The 15,450-nt window shown below is 40.3% G+C and overlaps 1 protein-coding gene across 3 annotated transcripts; it reads left to right on the forward strand.

Annotated features, from left to right (window-relative positions):
* Positions 1–1,141: 1,141 nt before the first annotated feature.
* elf2a (E74-like factor 2a (ets domain transcription factor)) lies at positions 1,142–15,325 on the forward strand. Of its 3 annotated transcripts, none has more exons than XM_031758935.2 (9): positions 1,142–1,232; positions 3,933–4,016; positions 6,452–6,707; positions 7,835–7,942; positions 9,505–9,621; positions 10,043–10,126; positions 12,796–12,988; positions 13,226–13,480; positions 14,058–15,325. In XM_031758935.2, the coding sequence occupies exons 2-9, from the start codon at positions 3,942–3,944 to the stop codon at positions 14,563–14,565; spliced, it is 1,596 nt and encodes a 531-aa protein (XP_031614795.1). In that variant the 5' UTR covers positions 1,142–1,232; positions 3,933–3,941; the 3' UTR covers positions 14,566–15,325. The 3 variants fall into 3 exon arrangements, with proteins under 3 accessions (XP_031614795.1, XP_031614793.1, XP_031614797.1); XM_031758933.2 differs by having other exon boundaries at positions 1,148–1,436; XM_031758937.2 differs by having other exon boundaries at positions 1,148–1,436; positions 9,508–9,621.
* The last annotated feature ends 125 nt before the right edge of the window (positions 15,326–15,450 follow it).

The following is a 15,450-nucleotide window of genomic DNA, read 5'->3' on the forward strand; positions in this document are numbered from 1 at the left end:
TAAGCGGAAGCGAATGGATGGATGGATGGATGGATGGATATATATATATAAAAATTATATATATATATATATATATATACATATATATGAGATTATTTTCACAAAGCTCAGAAACTTAGTGGGTGTTAACCACTAACCACATAAACTAGGGTAGTTTATGTGTAGACGTGTATATAGTTAAGCATGTATGGACTATATAATGTAGAATTCTGAATATTGACTTGTAAATAATGAATTTGAAATAAGGGGGCAGGAACAGAAAAAGTGTAAACTTTATCCTACTCAGAAGCAGAATTGAATCAGTTGTAAAAATCAGTGACGATATCCAGCCCGAGTTTACAGATCCACTGGTACGTATCCCATATGTAATATAACAGCAGGGCTGCTGAACATCAAATGACCAGTAGGTGTCAGCATTTGAGCTGTTAAACGGGGCTTCGTGTGTTCTGCCTTTTGGCGAAGCAATTGGCCGGAAAGATTCGACAAGTTGCCGGGGCCTTATCACACCATCACTACCTGGTTGCATACTCATTGTACTCTCTTCTCTCATTCTTCTTTTGCCCACCACTTAATTTTAAATACGGCTGCATTGACAAACTACTCTATAAGACACCCTTAAAAACAAATTGTTATTGTTATACAAATCATCACAAATTATCCACAAATGACATAGAGCAAGATCAGGAAGTACAAGTAAATATTTCCCTCCATACCCCATACATGAACTATGAAAAATGTCTGAATGTAATAACCATTTGAGTTGACTTTCAAGTGTCTTTTATTCATGTAAAACGAAAATCGACCAAAAGTGCTTTAAAGACAGAAACATTTACGTTCCAGATTCCAAAAAACTCGGTTTTGGCGTGTTTTATTGTGTTAACTAATTACTTTGGTAAGTGAAAACTACATTTATTTAGTTGGCATTGAAATATATTCAGAATTTGCTAATTTTTGCTTTAAAAATTCTTAAATTATGACACACTGCTCTCCCCTGTATAAACTCCCTTTATAAGTTTAAGGTATTGGCAATACTGGTCCTTCATCACGATTTAAAAAAAAATCTCACAGCACTGCTTTTGAATGTTTTTTGTTTGTTTGCGTTTTTTTTTTTTTTTTTTTTTTAATCAAGGAAGAACGTCGTCTTGACGTCATGGCGTACCGTGCCCTGACCTGACTCGGTTGTGGCGAAGAGGCGGCGCGCCGGAAAGCTACAGGATAGCACGAAGGAAACAGTAAGCGCAACACAACTTTGGGGTTTGTGTTCAAGAAAAACATTTATAGGCGTCTGCGAAGCGATTTCCAAGTAATGAAGACCCGGTGCAAACATCTTTTTATGCAAGCGAAGTAAGCGTTTTGGCCTTGGTTAACTTAGCAAACATTGGGCCCAGCTAGCGCTAGCCGTGGAACTGACTTTTCATCAGCAAAAGCAAAACAAGGTAAGGAGAGAAAACTCGAGGCATTAACATGTCAACAGATTCTGCTACGGACCAATGCACATTGCACATGTCGTATTTGTTATAGAATTTACCTGGCGCGGGTTTAAAATGTATAATAAAAACGGTGTTCATGTTGGCTAGCTGTCTGCTAAATGGGCTGGTTCTTATATAGCGCTAACTGCTCAACAACTCCCCTTAATGCTAGCTTCTGCTAAGCAGTCGTGATAACGCAATAAGAAAACGTTTTTGCACACAAATAATGCGATGTGGACAAAGTTACGAGCAACATTAAGTAAGATGAATGAGTCTTAATTGAAAACAGCAGAAGCATTAGCTAACAGCTTAGCTGTAGAGTTTGAAGCTTTAAGACTCGGTGACAAATAGCGGCGCCAACCTGCTCAGGAAGTAAACATCAGCCTGCGTGCTGTGAACGGTCATTGTCTGATCTCCTCACACCAGCCGGTCGTGTCAGACCTGACGGACACGGCTACTACTCTGGACTACTACTGTTTTGAAGTGGAAGTTAGCCCACAACCGACTTCTTTATCCTGTCCTCGGAGCTGTGTGTGTTCGGGATCTTGGCTGTGTTTATAGTAAACAGTGCACAGGCAGAAAAAACTCCAAATGTCAAAAGTTGCGTTTAAATGTAAAATGAAGTTGAAACTCAAACTTCTACTAAACATTTAAGCGTATCATACAAACTCTGAGCAACTTGTAGGTTTTGACTTTATAGAGCTGTAGTGCTCAGGCTAAGTCAGTTTGCTACTGTCTGCTACTCATAACCATAACCATTACTAATTTATCAGTTTGAATGGTAAATAAATATCAGGCAGATGAATCCCTCCAAAATTAATAAGTCAGTTATAAGCTATATAATTGAAGCACGGTCTCAGACTAAGTTAACGGCTCATATTTTATTATAGCTCGTACTTCTGGAGCCTTACTGCAGATTTCTCGCTGTGTAAAACAAACAGCGGTGGCTGGAACAGCTACAAAGTTCGCTTTACTTTTCTTCATGTCGAAGTTTGTTGATCAGAAGCTTTGATAAAGGACTCCCGCTCGCTTTTCCCAGTAAAAGTTTTAATGGTGATCACAGGAACAGGGCTGCTGTTTTCTGTCACTCTACCCGAGCTCAGCGTGTCGGTAAGGGCTGCGCCTCTTTGCTCTCCGCGGTGTGTAAACAGACTCCACGTTAAACTCTGCCAGCGTCATCATCACTGCTGCTGTTCTGTTATCAGTGTTTCTGTTGTTAAACTTTTTTATTCACACACTGCTCCTAAATGCATTTGCAGGTCTGTTTTTAGTCGCAGATGTGGCTGAAACACTCGCGTTCATGTGTTCATGTTGACATTGACGTGCTACAGAGCTGTGCCTTAAACGAAGCAAAGAATTTGTCCAGAAATAATTTTTATAGTCGAATTATCCGAGATAATCTGAATTGTTGCAGCCCTGAAAATCATTAAGTTTAATTAAAGTGGGGTTCATCCTTTATAACCACAACATTAACTCTGTTAAAAGGAGAGCTGTGGCCAGTGTGGGCTTCATATGATCTCAACCCAGTACAGATGCAAACATTAAGGATGGGGGAAACATCAGTACAGTATCTTATCGTGATATCTTGTATGGTGATATGGTATTGACACCAAATATGATATATTATTAAGTGAACTCTGGGAATACTATGAACGAGAGGGCTCATCTCACCTGATAGGAGGCGACCTTTTTTAAACAGTCACAGTTTGACTTTGACTGACTGCAGTCACTGAGAGAGATTGTTGAAAACTTGCAAATAACGTCTGTGTAAGTTATAAATACAGACAGATTGCCAACATGTTGTCATCAGTCTCAATGAGTCTTTAATAATAAGGACAAGTCGTGGGGACGCGGCTCATCTGGCTGCCAGCTGTTAGTATTCTGGTTATAATCCTATAAAACAAGAAGGTTGCCAACAACAAATGTAATAGTTAAATGTGAGTTTCTGAGTATGTGGGCAGCAACCCATGATTTTCACTGATTCCCCCCTGTTATTGCTGTACTACCAGGAAACGATTGTCTGTAATGGCCAAACTAAAATCATATAATTACAGAAGGACTCCATCCTTTATGGCAGGTTTCAGTGACAGTGGTCAGTATGCTTAACAATGTCATTTTGCAGCAAAAAACAAATAGCCTTATTTTATTCAGTAAAATAGATATTGATAAAGTTTAACTTTGTGTTTGAAAAAGTTGATAAGTCGCAATATGCTATTGCAATGTTACAAAATTTTAAAAAATCTCAATTGTATCATGAAGTATTGCAATAATTTGTTATCATTGGATGTGTGGTGTTTCTTACCTCTAACACACTCTAGACTTCAAAAATCAACATGTAGCAATAGTACATGTAGCTTCTTCCACTCTGTTGTGTTGGTGTATCCTTTCTCAGTCTTTGTAAATGGACTGGTTCTTATATAGTGATTTTTCTAAGCAATCAAAATGTGTTTTTGTTATTTGCAGGAATGAGTGATGACCTCTGTGGTGGTGTCAGATGGTGGTGGGAACATAGTGGAGTATGTGACTGTGGTGGAGGACCCCCAGCAGGTAAATCAACATTGTGGCCATATTTGTTATTTTTGAATGTGTGTTTTATAATGTAATTATGTTTGTGTTTTTGCACTGACCTCCACACTCTGCTGACAGTCGACGAGTTAGAGCACTCTGATTTGATGCAGCAGGAGTGTTCAGGCCATTATCTCCTTTCTTATGGGCTTTATCAATCAGTGTTTGTTGGCCGGCAGAGTCAAAGTATGAAGTTGGCCTCTACAACTGTATTCGGCTTACCTCAGGTGATTTTGGGTCCTCCTGTGTCAGATGGCTCAGATGGGGTACCACACTGTCAGAACAGCCAGCTTTGCTCCAGCGCTGTACATCCTTCTGGCCAGATGATCTAGTTGGCTGCTGGCTTGGCTTTGCATTGTGATTCTGTTTGCTGAACTTCTGACTTCCTTATTTAGTTTTCCCTTCGTGGATTAATTCGGAAAACCCAAAACCCAAAGTGGAGTATTTTACATTCAATTAACTAAACGAGGATTACCAAAACAGAGTGACTGAACTGAGTTAACTTGAATGGAACTGAGTGAGCCAGAACTTTTGTTTCTATTTGGGGTTGTTAATATATTGTTTCCCTTATGAACCGGTTTTTGTTTTTCTATTCCATGGTAAATGGACTGATTCTTATATAGCGCTTTTCTACTCTCCCGGAGTACTCAAAGCGCTCTATACAACATGCCTCATTCACCCATTCACACCCACTCATACAAGCACTTCTAAACTCAAGTGCAACGTAAACTACATTCATACACATTCATACTCCGATGAACGCAACGGAGTGCAACTCGGGGTTAGTATCTTGCCCAAGGATATGTGGCATGCAGATTGGGGAAGCCAAGAATTGAACCACCAACCTTCCGATCAGTAGCTGATCTGCTCTACCACCTGAGCCACAGCCACCCCTGGTGGGTCTGTTTGAAAAACTCAGATCATGTGACTCAGTACCACATGACACCTTTTTCGTTTCATGCATAATTTTTTTGAGCTTAGTGATTAGCTTGATTTCTAGAAAAAGTTCAAACCACTACAACAGTGCAGTGAATTCAGCACTGTGATCTGCAAGTAAAACAGAATCTCAGCTGTGTTTGAGCTTCTTCAATTTGTAACTAATGACTACCAAAACTACCAAAAAATAAGTGGTGTAATTTCCAAAATTACACCACTTAACAGCATGGTTGGTAATGCTAACAGCCAAGTAGCTTACATTGTGTTAACAGCTGGGAGGGAACTATGCTGCATTCAAGAAGAGTAAAGAAATATCGAGGAGAAAAAAGCGAGACTGGATATGCATCAAAAGTAACATGTAACCAAAAGGAGAGCTCAGTCTGCTGTTTGAAAGTTTCAGGTTTTCATGTCTCTTGAGGCTGTTATGTTCTTCATGAAATCCAAATTAAGCTTGTTTTAAAGCTGTAGAAACATTAAGACACTTAGTGAAAAGGAAATTACATAAACTGAAAATCAGAACAGCCAGCCTGTTAAAGATGGGCTCCATAACCCTGTTTGAAAAATATGCTTTGGTAACAGAGCCTAACAGGAGACTATTTATTGTTTTGGTTATTCTGTTTATGTTTTATTCATTTTTTATGGTGCTAAGAAAATACATTATATATTAAGGCTGCAACGATTCATCGAGTATTTTGAATAATTTGATTATTTAAAAAAAAAACTCAAATTCTTTCCTTCGATGCTTCTTTAATGCACAGCTCCGTAGCACGCCACTGTCTCCATGGAAACGTGATCCACGTTTGCAACTAAAACAGACCTGCAATGCAAACGTATTTATGAGCAGCGTATGAATAAAAAGTCTGACAACATTAAGCCCTCCAGGTTTAAACAAAAACAGCAGTGATGATGAGGTTGGCACAGTGTAATGTGGATACATGCAGTGTACATGTCACGAAGAGAAAAGAGGCGAAGCCGTTACTGAGACGCTGACCTCGGGTTGAGCGGATCCCAGCCGTCCTATTTTACATATTCATAACATTTTACCGATTGAAAGTGAAATAATATAAAGTGTTGTGGTAATTAAACTGCATTAAGCTTTAAAAAATAGCAGTTTCAGAATTCAGGGGAACATTATGTCAAAGCAGAGCTTTAGATTGTTTTCAATGAGCTCAATCGTTTTTAGATAGCGTAATAAAAAAAACATGTAATTCAGAGTTTTGATGGACACTGATCAGTACTTAGAAAATGTGAATGGTTTGAGGTAAAGTTTGAGACTGAAAGCAGCATAAGGCAGGAGAAAATGTTAAGCAGGAAAGTTCCCGCACAAACCTCAGTGCAACAGTGTTAGGAATTGCAGAGAGAAGTGAAATGATATAGTGTCTCAGGCGTCATGCCTTCAGTCTTCAGTAGCAATAAAGTCTCTAAAAGCAGTAAAAACAGTCTTTTTTCCACATCTGTCAAACTGTGTCTACTGTGAGCAGCAGCCTGCTGAGGAGGAGGAGGAGGAAGAAGTGGTTCAGCAGGAAGTGGACGCAGTGATCATGGAGGAAGAGGTGGAAGAGGAGGAGGGGGTGGTGCTGCAGGAGGAAGGCTGCCCTGCAGTAATTGTAGAGGAGGTGCCCAGCGCTCAGGTGGAGGAGTGCTACTCTGCTCAGGTGTTGGTCTACGATGATGAGACGTACCTGATGCAGGATGTGGCTGAGGAGCAGGAGGTAGTCACAGAGGTGACGGAGACTGGTGAGTCCTCTGAGTGATGGCATCTGTAGAAAAATGTCGTGTATTTTGTGTGTGTGTGAAATCTACAATCTGTACATGGTTGGAGTAGGAAGTTCAAAGAAGTTTAATCCATTATTTCAAAATTCTTTTTAGACTTTATTTATTTACTTATATATTTATTATTTATTTGATATTAAATAGAACTGAACTTCAGCTAACTGAAATCTGCACATGTTTTCTGGCCTTCTTTCTTGGCAAGAGATCTCAGGTCTGTACTATGAAGCAGGATTTTGTCTTATCCAGGTGACAAACTGGGTTTTCTGTACTATGAAAGTGGTTCACTTCTTCCAAAAGTAAACCACTATGGTAACTTGCTCTGGGGAAATCAGGTTTGTCTGTGTTTTGTCTTGTTGTTGGCTGCAAAAAAATAAAAAATCTATGAGCATTAACGTGGTTCAGGTAACCTTGAACTATCCCTTAGTTATGCTGCTTTAGGCTCAGACTGCTGCAGGACTTCCTTTGACACACTGTGATGCACTGAGCACTTCTCCACTCAGTACATCTGTCTTCCTCCCCATCCAGTCATGGCAGCTGGTTGCCCCTCCCTGAATCTGGCTCTGCAGGAGGTTTCTTCCTGTTAAATGGGACATTTTCCCTCCCACCTTCACAAAATGCTTGCTTTATTTGTTTTATTTTTCGAGTTTATACTGGAAGGTATAAAGCAACCAAATAATCTAATGTATTTGGGGATAAAAGTTCCATGATTGATGTTGTGATTTGATCCTCTATAAACAAACCTGGTAGTACAAACCCAATTGTTTGCCAGAGAGTTGAGCTTCTGTTGTTGTAGACTGCCCTCTGCTGGCAGGAATGATGCCCAAGTCTTTTAATCAGATTGCAGGAAATGGGAAAGAAGGAACAGACAGCCTGCACAGCCCTCAAACAAGGAAGTTAACACTTCAGATTAGTTGAGGTTGTGTTGTTTGTTTGGGTTTTATTTCTCTTTTTGTTTTTTGTTTTTTCTTGTCCAAGATGAAATTTCTGTAGTTATTTAAAATGACAGGTCTGCTCCCAGCCTGTCTCCAGTCAGCACGTGTTTCTAGCAGAGGTGTGTGTACTGACAGGTGTTTGTCTGTTTCCCTCTGCAGTGGAGATGTCAGGTCACGACATGGTGTGTTTCGACAAAACGTTTGAAGCCGCTGAAGCGCTTCTGCACATGGAGTCTCCTGGAGGAATGCACAGTGAACGCAGCACAGGTAAACAGGCTGATCCTCCTATGAATGGACACAGAGTCTGTGTGTCCCACAGAGCACTCCATATTTGGCTCTTTTTATATCTGATACATTCTGTGCAGTTGTTAAGCAAACATTCTGACCTCATTGTTACTGTGATTATTAGTTTTACAGTTCTATTGGATTTACTTTTATTATCAGAGGCTGGGTATACCCTAAAGTAATGAACAGCTTTTTATTAGAGTGTACATAATTATTGTAATCACAACAGTCAGCTCAAGGTGCTTTATATTGTAAGGTAGACCCTACAATAATACATACAGAGAACAAAACCCAACAATCATATGACCCCCTATGAGCAAGCACTTTGGTGACAGTGGGAAGGAAAAACTCCCTTTTAACAGGAAGAAACCTGCAGCAGAACCAGGCTCAGGGAGGGGCGGGGCCATCTGCTGCGACCGGTTGGGGTGAGAGAAGGAAGACAGGATAAAGACATGCTGTGGAAGAGAGACAGAGATTAATAACAAGTATGATTCAATGCAGAGAGGTCTATTAACACATAGTGAGTGAGGAAGAAACACCCAGTGCATCATGGGAATCCCCCAGCAGCCTACACCTATTGCAGCATAACTAAGGGAGGATTCAGGGTCACCTGGTCCAGCCCTAACTATATGCTTTAGCAAAAAGGAAAGTTTGAAGCCTAATCTTAAAAGTAGAGATAGTGTCTGTCTCCTGAATCCAAACTGGAAGCTGGTGGAAAACTGAAGGCTCGGCCTCCCATTCTACAGATGAAGTCCGGGACCAAAATGCTGCACCCTGAGCCACTCACAGTTATAACACCGTGACAATATCGTCATGGTGGTATGGGTGGGTTAAAAACTACATTTTCCGATTCAAACCGATTTTAGTTTGAGTAATGCGATATTAATTCATTAAATCCTGAATCGATTTTTAAATATATTAAAAATGTATTTTTGCCAGAAACAGCAGAATCTCAGCTTAACGCTCACAAAAATATTTCAAAAACAAATTATTCCGATTATTTTATTACAGAGTATGAATTTTAAAATGCATTTAAGAACCTATTAATAAACAAAGGAATAACAAACAACACAAACACCAACCTCTAAATAATTAAATTAATGTAGATAAAGTGTATGAAAAAGTAAAAAATGAACTAGTGTGGTATAAAAACAAGGGTTTCTGCCTGCATTTTAAAACTGGCCATACAGCTGGCTACAATAAAATAAGAAACACAAATTACTGTAAAAATAGAAAAGTTACAAGTGCCTGGGTATGTCCCTGGGAGAGATTATATTTCGTAGCCTGCTTGGGAACATGTCAGTGTCCCCCCCAGATGAGTGATAGGAGGTGGCTGGAGTGATATGAGTATGGGTTTCCTGTTTCGGCCCCTCCTGCCCCCTTCAAATTCAACTGGTCGATATCCAGCCTTTGATTTGTGAGTGTTCCTCTTCTTATGAGAATGTGAGCCCAGATCTATTATTGTGCACAGTTTGAAAGTCTTCATGTCTGTCTCACTTCATGATGCAGCAGAAGGAGAATAGTGTTGTTTTGTGTTACCTCAGCAGATGATGTGATGATGGAAACGGTGGTGGAGGTGTCTACAGAGTGTGGACCCATGGAGGAAGAGACCTTTCCCATCCCTCCTGGCTGTGAACCTGTAGCCAAGAAGAAGAGAGGAGGTCAGTGTGAGCACAGCTCACCTGTTGTCACACAGCCTTTTATTTTGTTTACAGTATACTGATGTTCAGTGTTTCATTCTAAAGCTGTAAAACTTTAAAGTAACAGTAGGTGGCGCTCTATTTAAAGCATGAAGCTGTGCTAGTACAAACGAGGTAGTTGAGTATGGAGGGTAAAGACAACTTCCTCTGAAAGCTGCCGTATGTCGAGATTTGTTCCAACTTATGAGTGGAGTAAGGTAACATTAAGCATAAAAAGTCCATCAGCTTAACAGACAATGTGGCAGGCCATGCATAGTTCTTGTATTTTACAGTTCTTCCTTAAAATGTGTGAAAAGCTCCCTGTTGAAATGCTGACATTGCTAAAAATCCATCTGGGGTTTATTTTAAACAATAAGCTTGATCTATGTGTGGGTTTGTACAGGTGGACGTAAGGCTAAGACACACCAGCCTTCTTCCAACGGCTCCTTCGATCTGGGCATCAAGAAGAGGCCAAGAGAGGGAAAAGGTCTGTAGCTGCTCTCTGCCTGTAGACAGCTCCTGTCTCTGTTTACTGGTAGCTCCTAACCTAGAATGACTGAATATAACCCAGAGACAGTATTTTCCCACTTTATGATTTCTTAGTTTTTTGCATATTTGTCTTACTTAAAGGGAGCTGCAACTATCAATTATTTTATTATTCTTAGTATTATTTTGTTTTGTTGTGATAACCGATTAAATGTTAGTGGTAGGCAAAATAAAAAATAGTTCTGACAGTATTTCGTCTCCTGGGTTATTATGCTAGTGAACGAGTATGTGTTGTTGTAACCTTATACAGGAGCATGTGGTGGTTGCACATTTAATAACGTTGTGATGGTGTAAATGTTCATCAAGGTAGTAATAATTCAGTCTAACAGCCCCAGTTTTACATTTTTATTGGCCTGCAAAAGTAAAAGGGGGGGGGGCTTTATTTTTATATTTTAAAATATTAATACATATTCATTAATATTATGTTTTAATTTTATTTCTCTTTAAATATAAAAAATGAGATTATAAAAGCTTTGAAATGAAGCTGGTCTAATTCACCCCAATAACCCCTTCAGATAAACCCCTGCTTGCTGCAGGTGTCACTGCAACAGAAAGAGGCTTAGCTGCCATCAGACTTCAGCACGCTGCCAAATGTAACCTTCTAAAGCCTAACCTGTGCCAGACGGACACTTTGCAATTTTTAACATCTGTAAAACCCGTAACTCGGGTACCATTTGCTCAATTGACTGAATTTAGGGCTTCCTAAAAGCAGCGACTCTGGTCTTTTTAGTGATATTAGGATAATTACGGTATTCCCCGGCACGTCACAGCAGACAAAGGTTGGTTGAGAGGAGTGAGTGTAATGGGGCTCTACAGAAAACGGATATTTTAGAAGACATTTGAGTTCCTTTTCTGTTTTGTTTTGTTTGTTTGTTTTTAAATTTGTTGTTGCTGAGCTAAACCCAACGGGAGCTCTCACCAGTTAAACATGGTATAAAGCTATGGTAACAGTCACCTGCATATTTTAACTCCTTTAGCTTTACTGTAGATTTGTGCTGTGTAAAAGCCGAGGTGTATGCGAGCACCTACATGGTTCACCTTTCTTCATGTCAGAGTTTGTTGATCAGGTGATGAAGGACCGCTGCCAGCTTTTTCCAGTAAAGTGCTCTGGTCCTAATCAGTTGATGAGTTTGTAAGTTTTTCCCTGTGGTTTGGAGGAAAATCGACTCCAAGCAAATCAAAATGTGACTAAAAACCACCTGCCAATGTTCAGTCTTCTCATTGGCCAGATGTGCCTGGGAGCAAAAAGTAAATACAGGAAAAAGTATGTTATGTGACACATCTGTAGTACAGATACAACCACTGAAAACTGCCACTTTCAGCCGTCAGCTGACATCAGCCGATTAGACTCCCCCCATTTAACCTTTGGTAGTTTCCACTATAAACATGCCCCTTTCACTCAGTTGCAGAGTGTGACCAAGAGATGGCGCTTTTTCAAAAAAAAACAACAACCTTGGATTATTTTCACAGCCCACTGTGTTGATTTGAGGCTATATAAATAAAACTGAATTACATTACATATTATTTTGATAGCTTTCATTGAAAACCTCTTCACCCATTAAAATATAACAACTTAAACTTAAGTTTTGAAAATATAAAATAAATAAAACTTTACACTCAGTTTGACCATTCAGACATTTTACACTGCAAATCACCAAAACTGTTTCTGAACTTGTATTTTGGGGTCAACTTGAAATATAAAAGTAAGGTTCCAGGTCAAATGTGACGTTTGGGTGAAAAAATGTAGAATTCCCATGTACCAGGATCTTTCCCTAAGTGCTGCAAAGGAAGGAGAATTTTAAGACATTTTCACCTTATTCTACCTTGAAGAGGTCAAAGGTGCATGCATGACCACACTCCATATTCCCTACAAATTTCATCACAATTCATTCAAAATCTTTAAGCTGTTGTATTTAAAGAAAGAATAAGAAACACACCAACTTTACCAAAAACAGCCTCCTTGGTGGCTCGAACTAGCTCTACCAGCATAATAATATGGTGAAATATCACAGACGTACAAATTATATCAACATTTTACCATACAAGTGTCTTTCTTATTGTTGAATATCAGAGGCAGTTCTTCAGATGATGTTCTGGGTTCTGTTTGGACTCCTAGACGAGTCGTTGATGTGCTCTTTGAGTAATTTCAGTTGATCGCCTGCTGCTGAGAAGCCGGCCAACTGAATCTATCTATCAACCTGATCTATCAGGTTGGAAAGGCTTACAGTCAGGTGTAGTAGGGCCATGTGTTGTGTTTTGAGATCTTTTAGCTTTTACTTCACTTTGTCAGACAGTTTCTGTTTAAGGGATTTTTAACAGGTCTGGTTAATCGCAGTTAATTAATGATTTATCAAGGTGGGTAAATCTATTTTACACTGGGTCATGTAGGCTGTTTTTAATAAATGAAACAAAAAATGTTGAATGAGGTCTGCTGAATGAATTTCCTTTGGATGCTTTTGAATAATATAAAGAATAAAATAAAAACACACAGGACCGAGACAGGCCTCACCAATGATAATTATAATCTGCACTAGTCTTTGAATTTGACTGTTTTTCTGCGTTTTTCAAGACCTCAGTGTTGAAAGTCAGTGTATCATGTGTTCCCCACAGGTAACACCACCTACCTCTGGGAGTTTCTGCTGGAGCTTCTGCAGGATAAGAACACATGTCCCAGATACATCAAGTGGATGCACAGAGAGAAGGGCATCTTCAAACTTGTTGATTCAAAGGCTGTTTCTAAACTGTGGGGTAAACACAAAAATAAGCCTGATATGAACTACGAGACTATGGGCCGGGCCCTGAGGTGAGCTGTTTTGCTCCATGAACACATTACAGTCTGCAATCTTGATTTACCAGGACACGATGATTAAAGACAAAACATATCAGATGCAAACAAACAGAAAGACAAAATAATAACTCATAATTATTTTATGAAATCAGGGGGAAAGTAATTTATGTTCTTACTCTCTGTCATGGGTTTTGACAGCCTATCCTATGATGTTCTGTAGAGTTTATCTTCCATTTGTTGTTGTTTCTGTAGGTATTACTACCAGCGTGGCATCCTTGCCAAAGTTGAGGGTCAGCGGCTGGCCTACCAATTTAAAGACATGCCCAAAAACATCCGAGTGATCGATGATCACGAGGAGGCAGAGGAAGTGGAGGACAGCGAGACCGTGGTATCCGGTCAGAATCTGGCTCGCCAGCAGGGCCAGGCCACCCTGGGCACTACGTCCCTCGCCACCACCCAGCCTCAGCAGACCTACGTCACTGTCATCCCCAGCAACACCACCACCAGGTCGGACAAACAAGTGCTCATTTAGTATTCCTGTGCCCCGTAGAATGTGGTTGTCCTATTTTAACAAAAACATGACATATATTAAGGCTAATTTACACTATGGAGCCCTACTCTACAAAACTGTCATAGACTTAACACAGCTGGATTTAAGAAATCTAAGAAAGTGTGTATCTGTGGCTGTATCTGGGTTTGTAATTGTGAGCACCAGGGAATGCAAACATATGGTGTTGCTATAGCAATAATATAATAATATTATTATTATTGCATTGGGATATAATAATATCCCAATATAATATATAACATTTACGTCTGTATCAGGGATAAAGTAATGAACCTTGTGCTGACAACGCCGGTTTGATTAGATCATGAAACTCTGGTCTTATACAGGCCTAATAGAAGAAATGAACTTTTTGGATGTGGTGCATTTAGGATCACATGCTTCAAGTTTATATGATCAGCACTGAGCACATTTACTGTTGATCCTGGCATTTTGTCTTCTCCCTTGTGCATGTATGGTGATTTTATTTATTTATTTATTCATTCATTCATTGTTTGCTTTGTTTGTTTATTCCTGCAGGCCCATCCGAGCTATGCCAGTGGTCATGACCAACTCGCTAGGACAAATGGCGTTAAACTCTCCACCCATCCTCACAACCACCACGGGAGTCCCAGTGACTGTAGCGAGCACCTCTGCTAGCACTGCCCCTAAACTTGTGATCCAGGCACTGCCCACCATGCTTCCTGCTGGATCAAAAGCAGGAGAGAAGATCACCATCATCACAATCCCAGCCAACCAGCTGGCAACGCTCATGCAGGCCAACCCATCAGGCCAGGTCACGCAACTCATCCAGGCCAAACCTGTCACTGCACAGCTAGCGCAGGCCGCCATCAAACCGCAGCTCATCCTGGCCAAACCAGCCGCAATGGCTCAGGCGCTGCCACAGATGTCTGTGCAGTCTCAGTTAGCCCCTACCAAAAGCTCCATTCTGCCCCCAAAGCGTGAAGCAGTACAATCAGACGTGGCAGCAGAGGCTCTGCCTACCTCCAGCTCGCCGGCAGTATCAGTGGAAAAACTATCATCCTGAGAGCCAGGGTCCCCAAGGGGATTTGGTGTGGAGAGAGATGTACAGAAAGTGACTGTGGACACTACTGAGTGCAGGGAACATCCCACACCACCTCCTATTGACACATAACTGAGCTTCTCCCTTATTGGCTTAGACCGTCCGACCGACGCTGGTCTCTGGGGAGACACTTTGACTATTTGGCTGCTGAAGCCTCGCAGAGGACGAAAGGGACTGTTAAACATACACATTGATGGTTCAGAGCTCAGAAACGTGGGCAGCCTTAGATTGTAAATGACAAGTTGTTTTTGTAATCAAAGCTAACATAAGAGGCTAGCAGGACTTTATTGTAAACGGAAGCTTAAAAAGGATTTTTGATACTTGGCAAGTATGTATCAGTACACATGTAGTTTGAATTCCTCTGTAGCCCCTTTCACATTTGGGTTACAGACTTTGGATGTTTAAGACTGTAAAACTTTAAATGGCAGAGTAAGTGGGGGCATTGCTTTAGACACATTCACAATGACTGAAACTGGCACTTGTTTCAGGCTTTCATGGGTTGTCTGCAGAGCTCTCCTAAACTTACTCAACAGGACTGTCACTATTTCCCACTGTTATCCTCTTTTTTACTGTCCCTAGAGTGGGGGTCAAGGATATCTGCATCCAGAAAAAAAGAACTGATTGTGTGCTCCGCAGAAGTATATTATGATTTTTTTTTCTTGTACTCTCAGTGTATTGAAGTAGATTTTACTGAAATATGTATAAAACAAATGTTAATTAAAAATGTCTGGGGGGTTTCATTTATCCATCTGAACAGTAGCTTAGTGATTTATTAAAAAGCTCTGATGGACACCAGGTCGATGCTGCTAATGGCCACAGAAAAGTGCTTCTCTGCTCCTGCTCAACTTT

The sequence above is a fragment of the Oreochromis aureus genome, linkage group 2, assembly GCF_013358895.1.
Source record: "Oreochromis aureus strain Israel breed Guangdong linkage group 2, ZZ_aureus, whole genome shotgun sequence".
In the NCBI taxonomy this organism is placed as follows: Eukaryota; Metazoa; Chordata; class Actinopteri; order Cichliformes; family Cichlidae; genus Oreochromis; species Oreochromis aureus.

What these genes read in the sequence shown, in the direction of transcription:
- elf2a (XM_031758935.2), top strand. Translation starts at nt 3,942, where the DNA reads ATGACCTCTGTGGTGGTGTCAGATGGTGGTGGGAACATAGTGGAGTAT. An exon ending in CACAGAGGTGACGGAGACTG is followed by an intron (nt 6,708 to 7,834) that starts GTGAGTCCTCTG and finishes TTCCCTCTGCAG; the next exon opens with TGGAGATGTCAGGTCACGAC. An exon ending in AGCCAAGAAGAAGAGAGGAG is followed by an intron (nt 9,622 to 10,042) that starts GTCAGTGTGAGC and finishes GGGTTTGTACAG; the next exon opens with GTGGACGTAAGGCTAAGACA.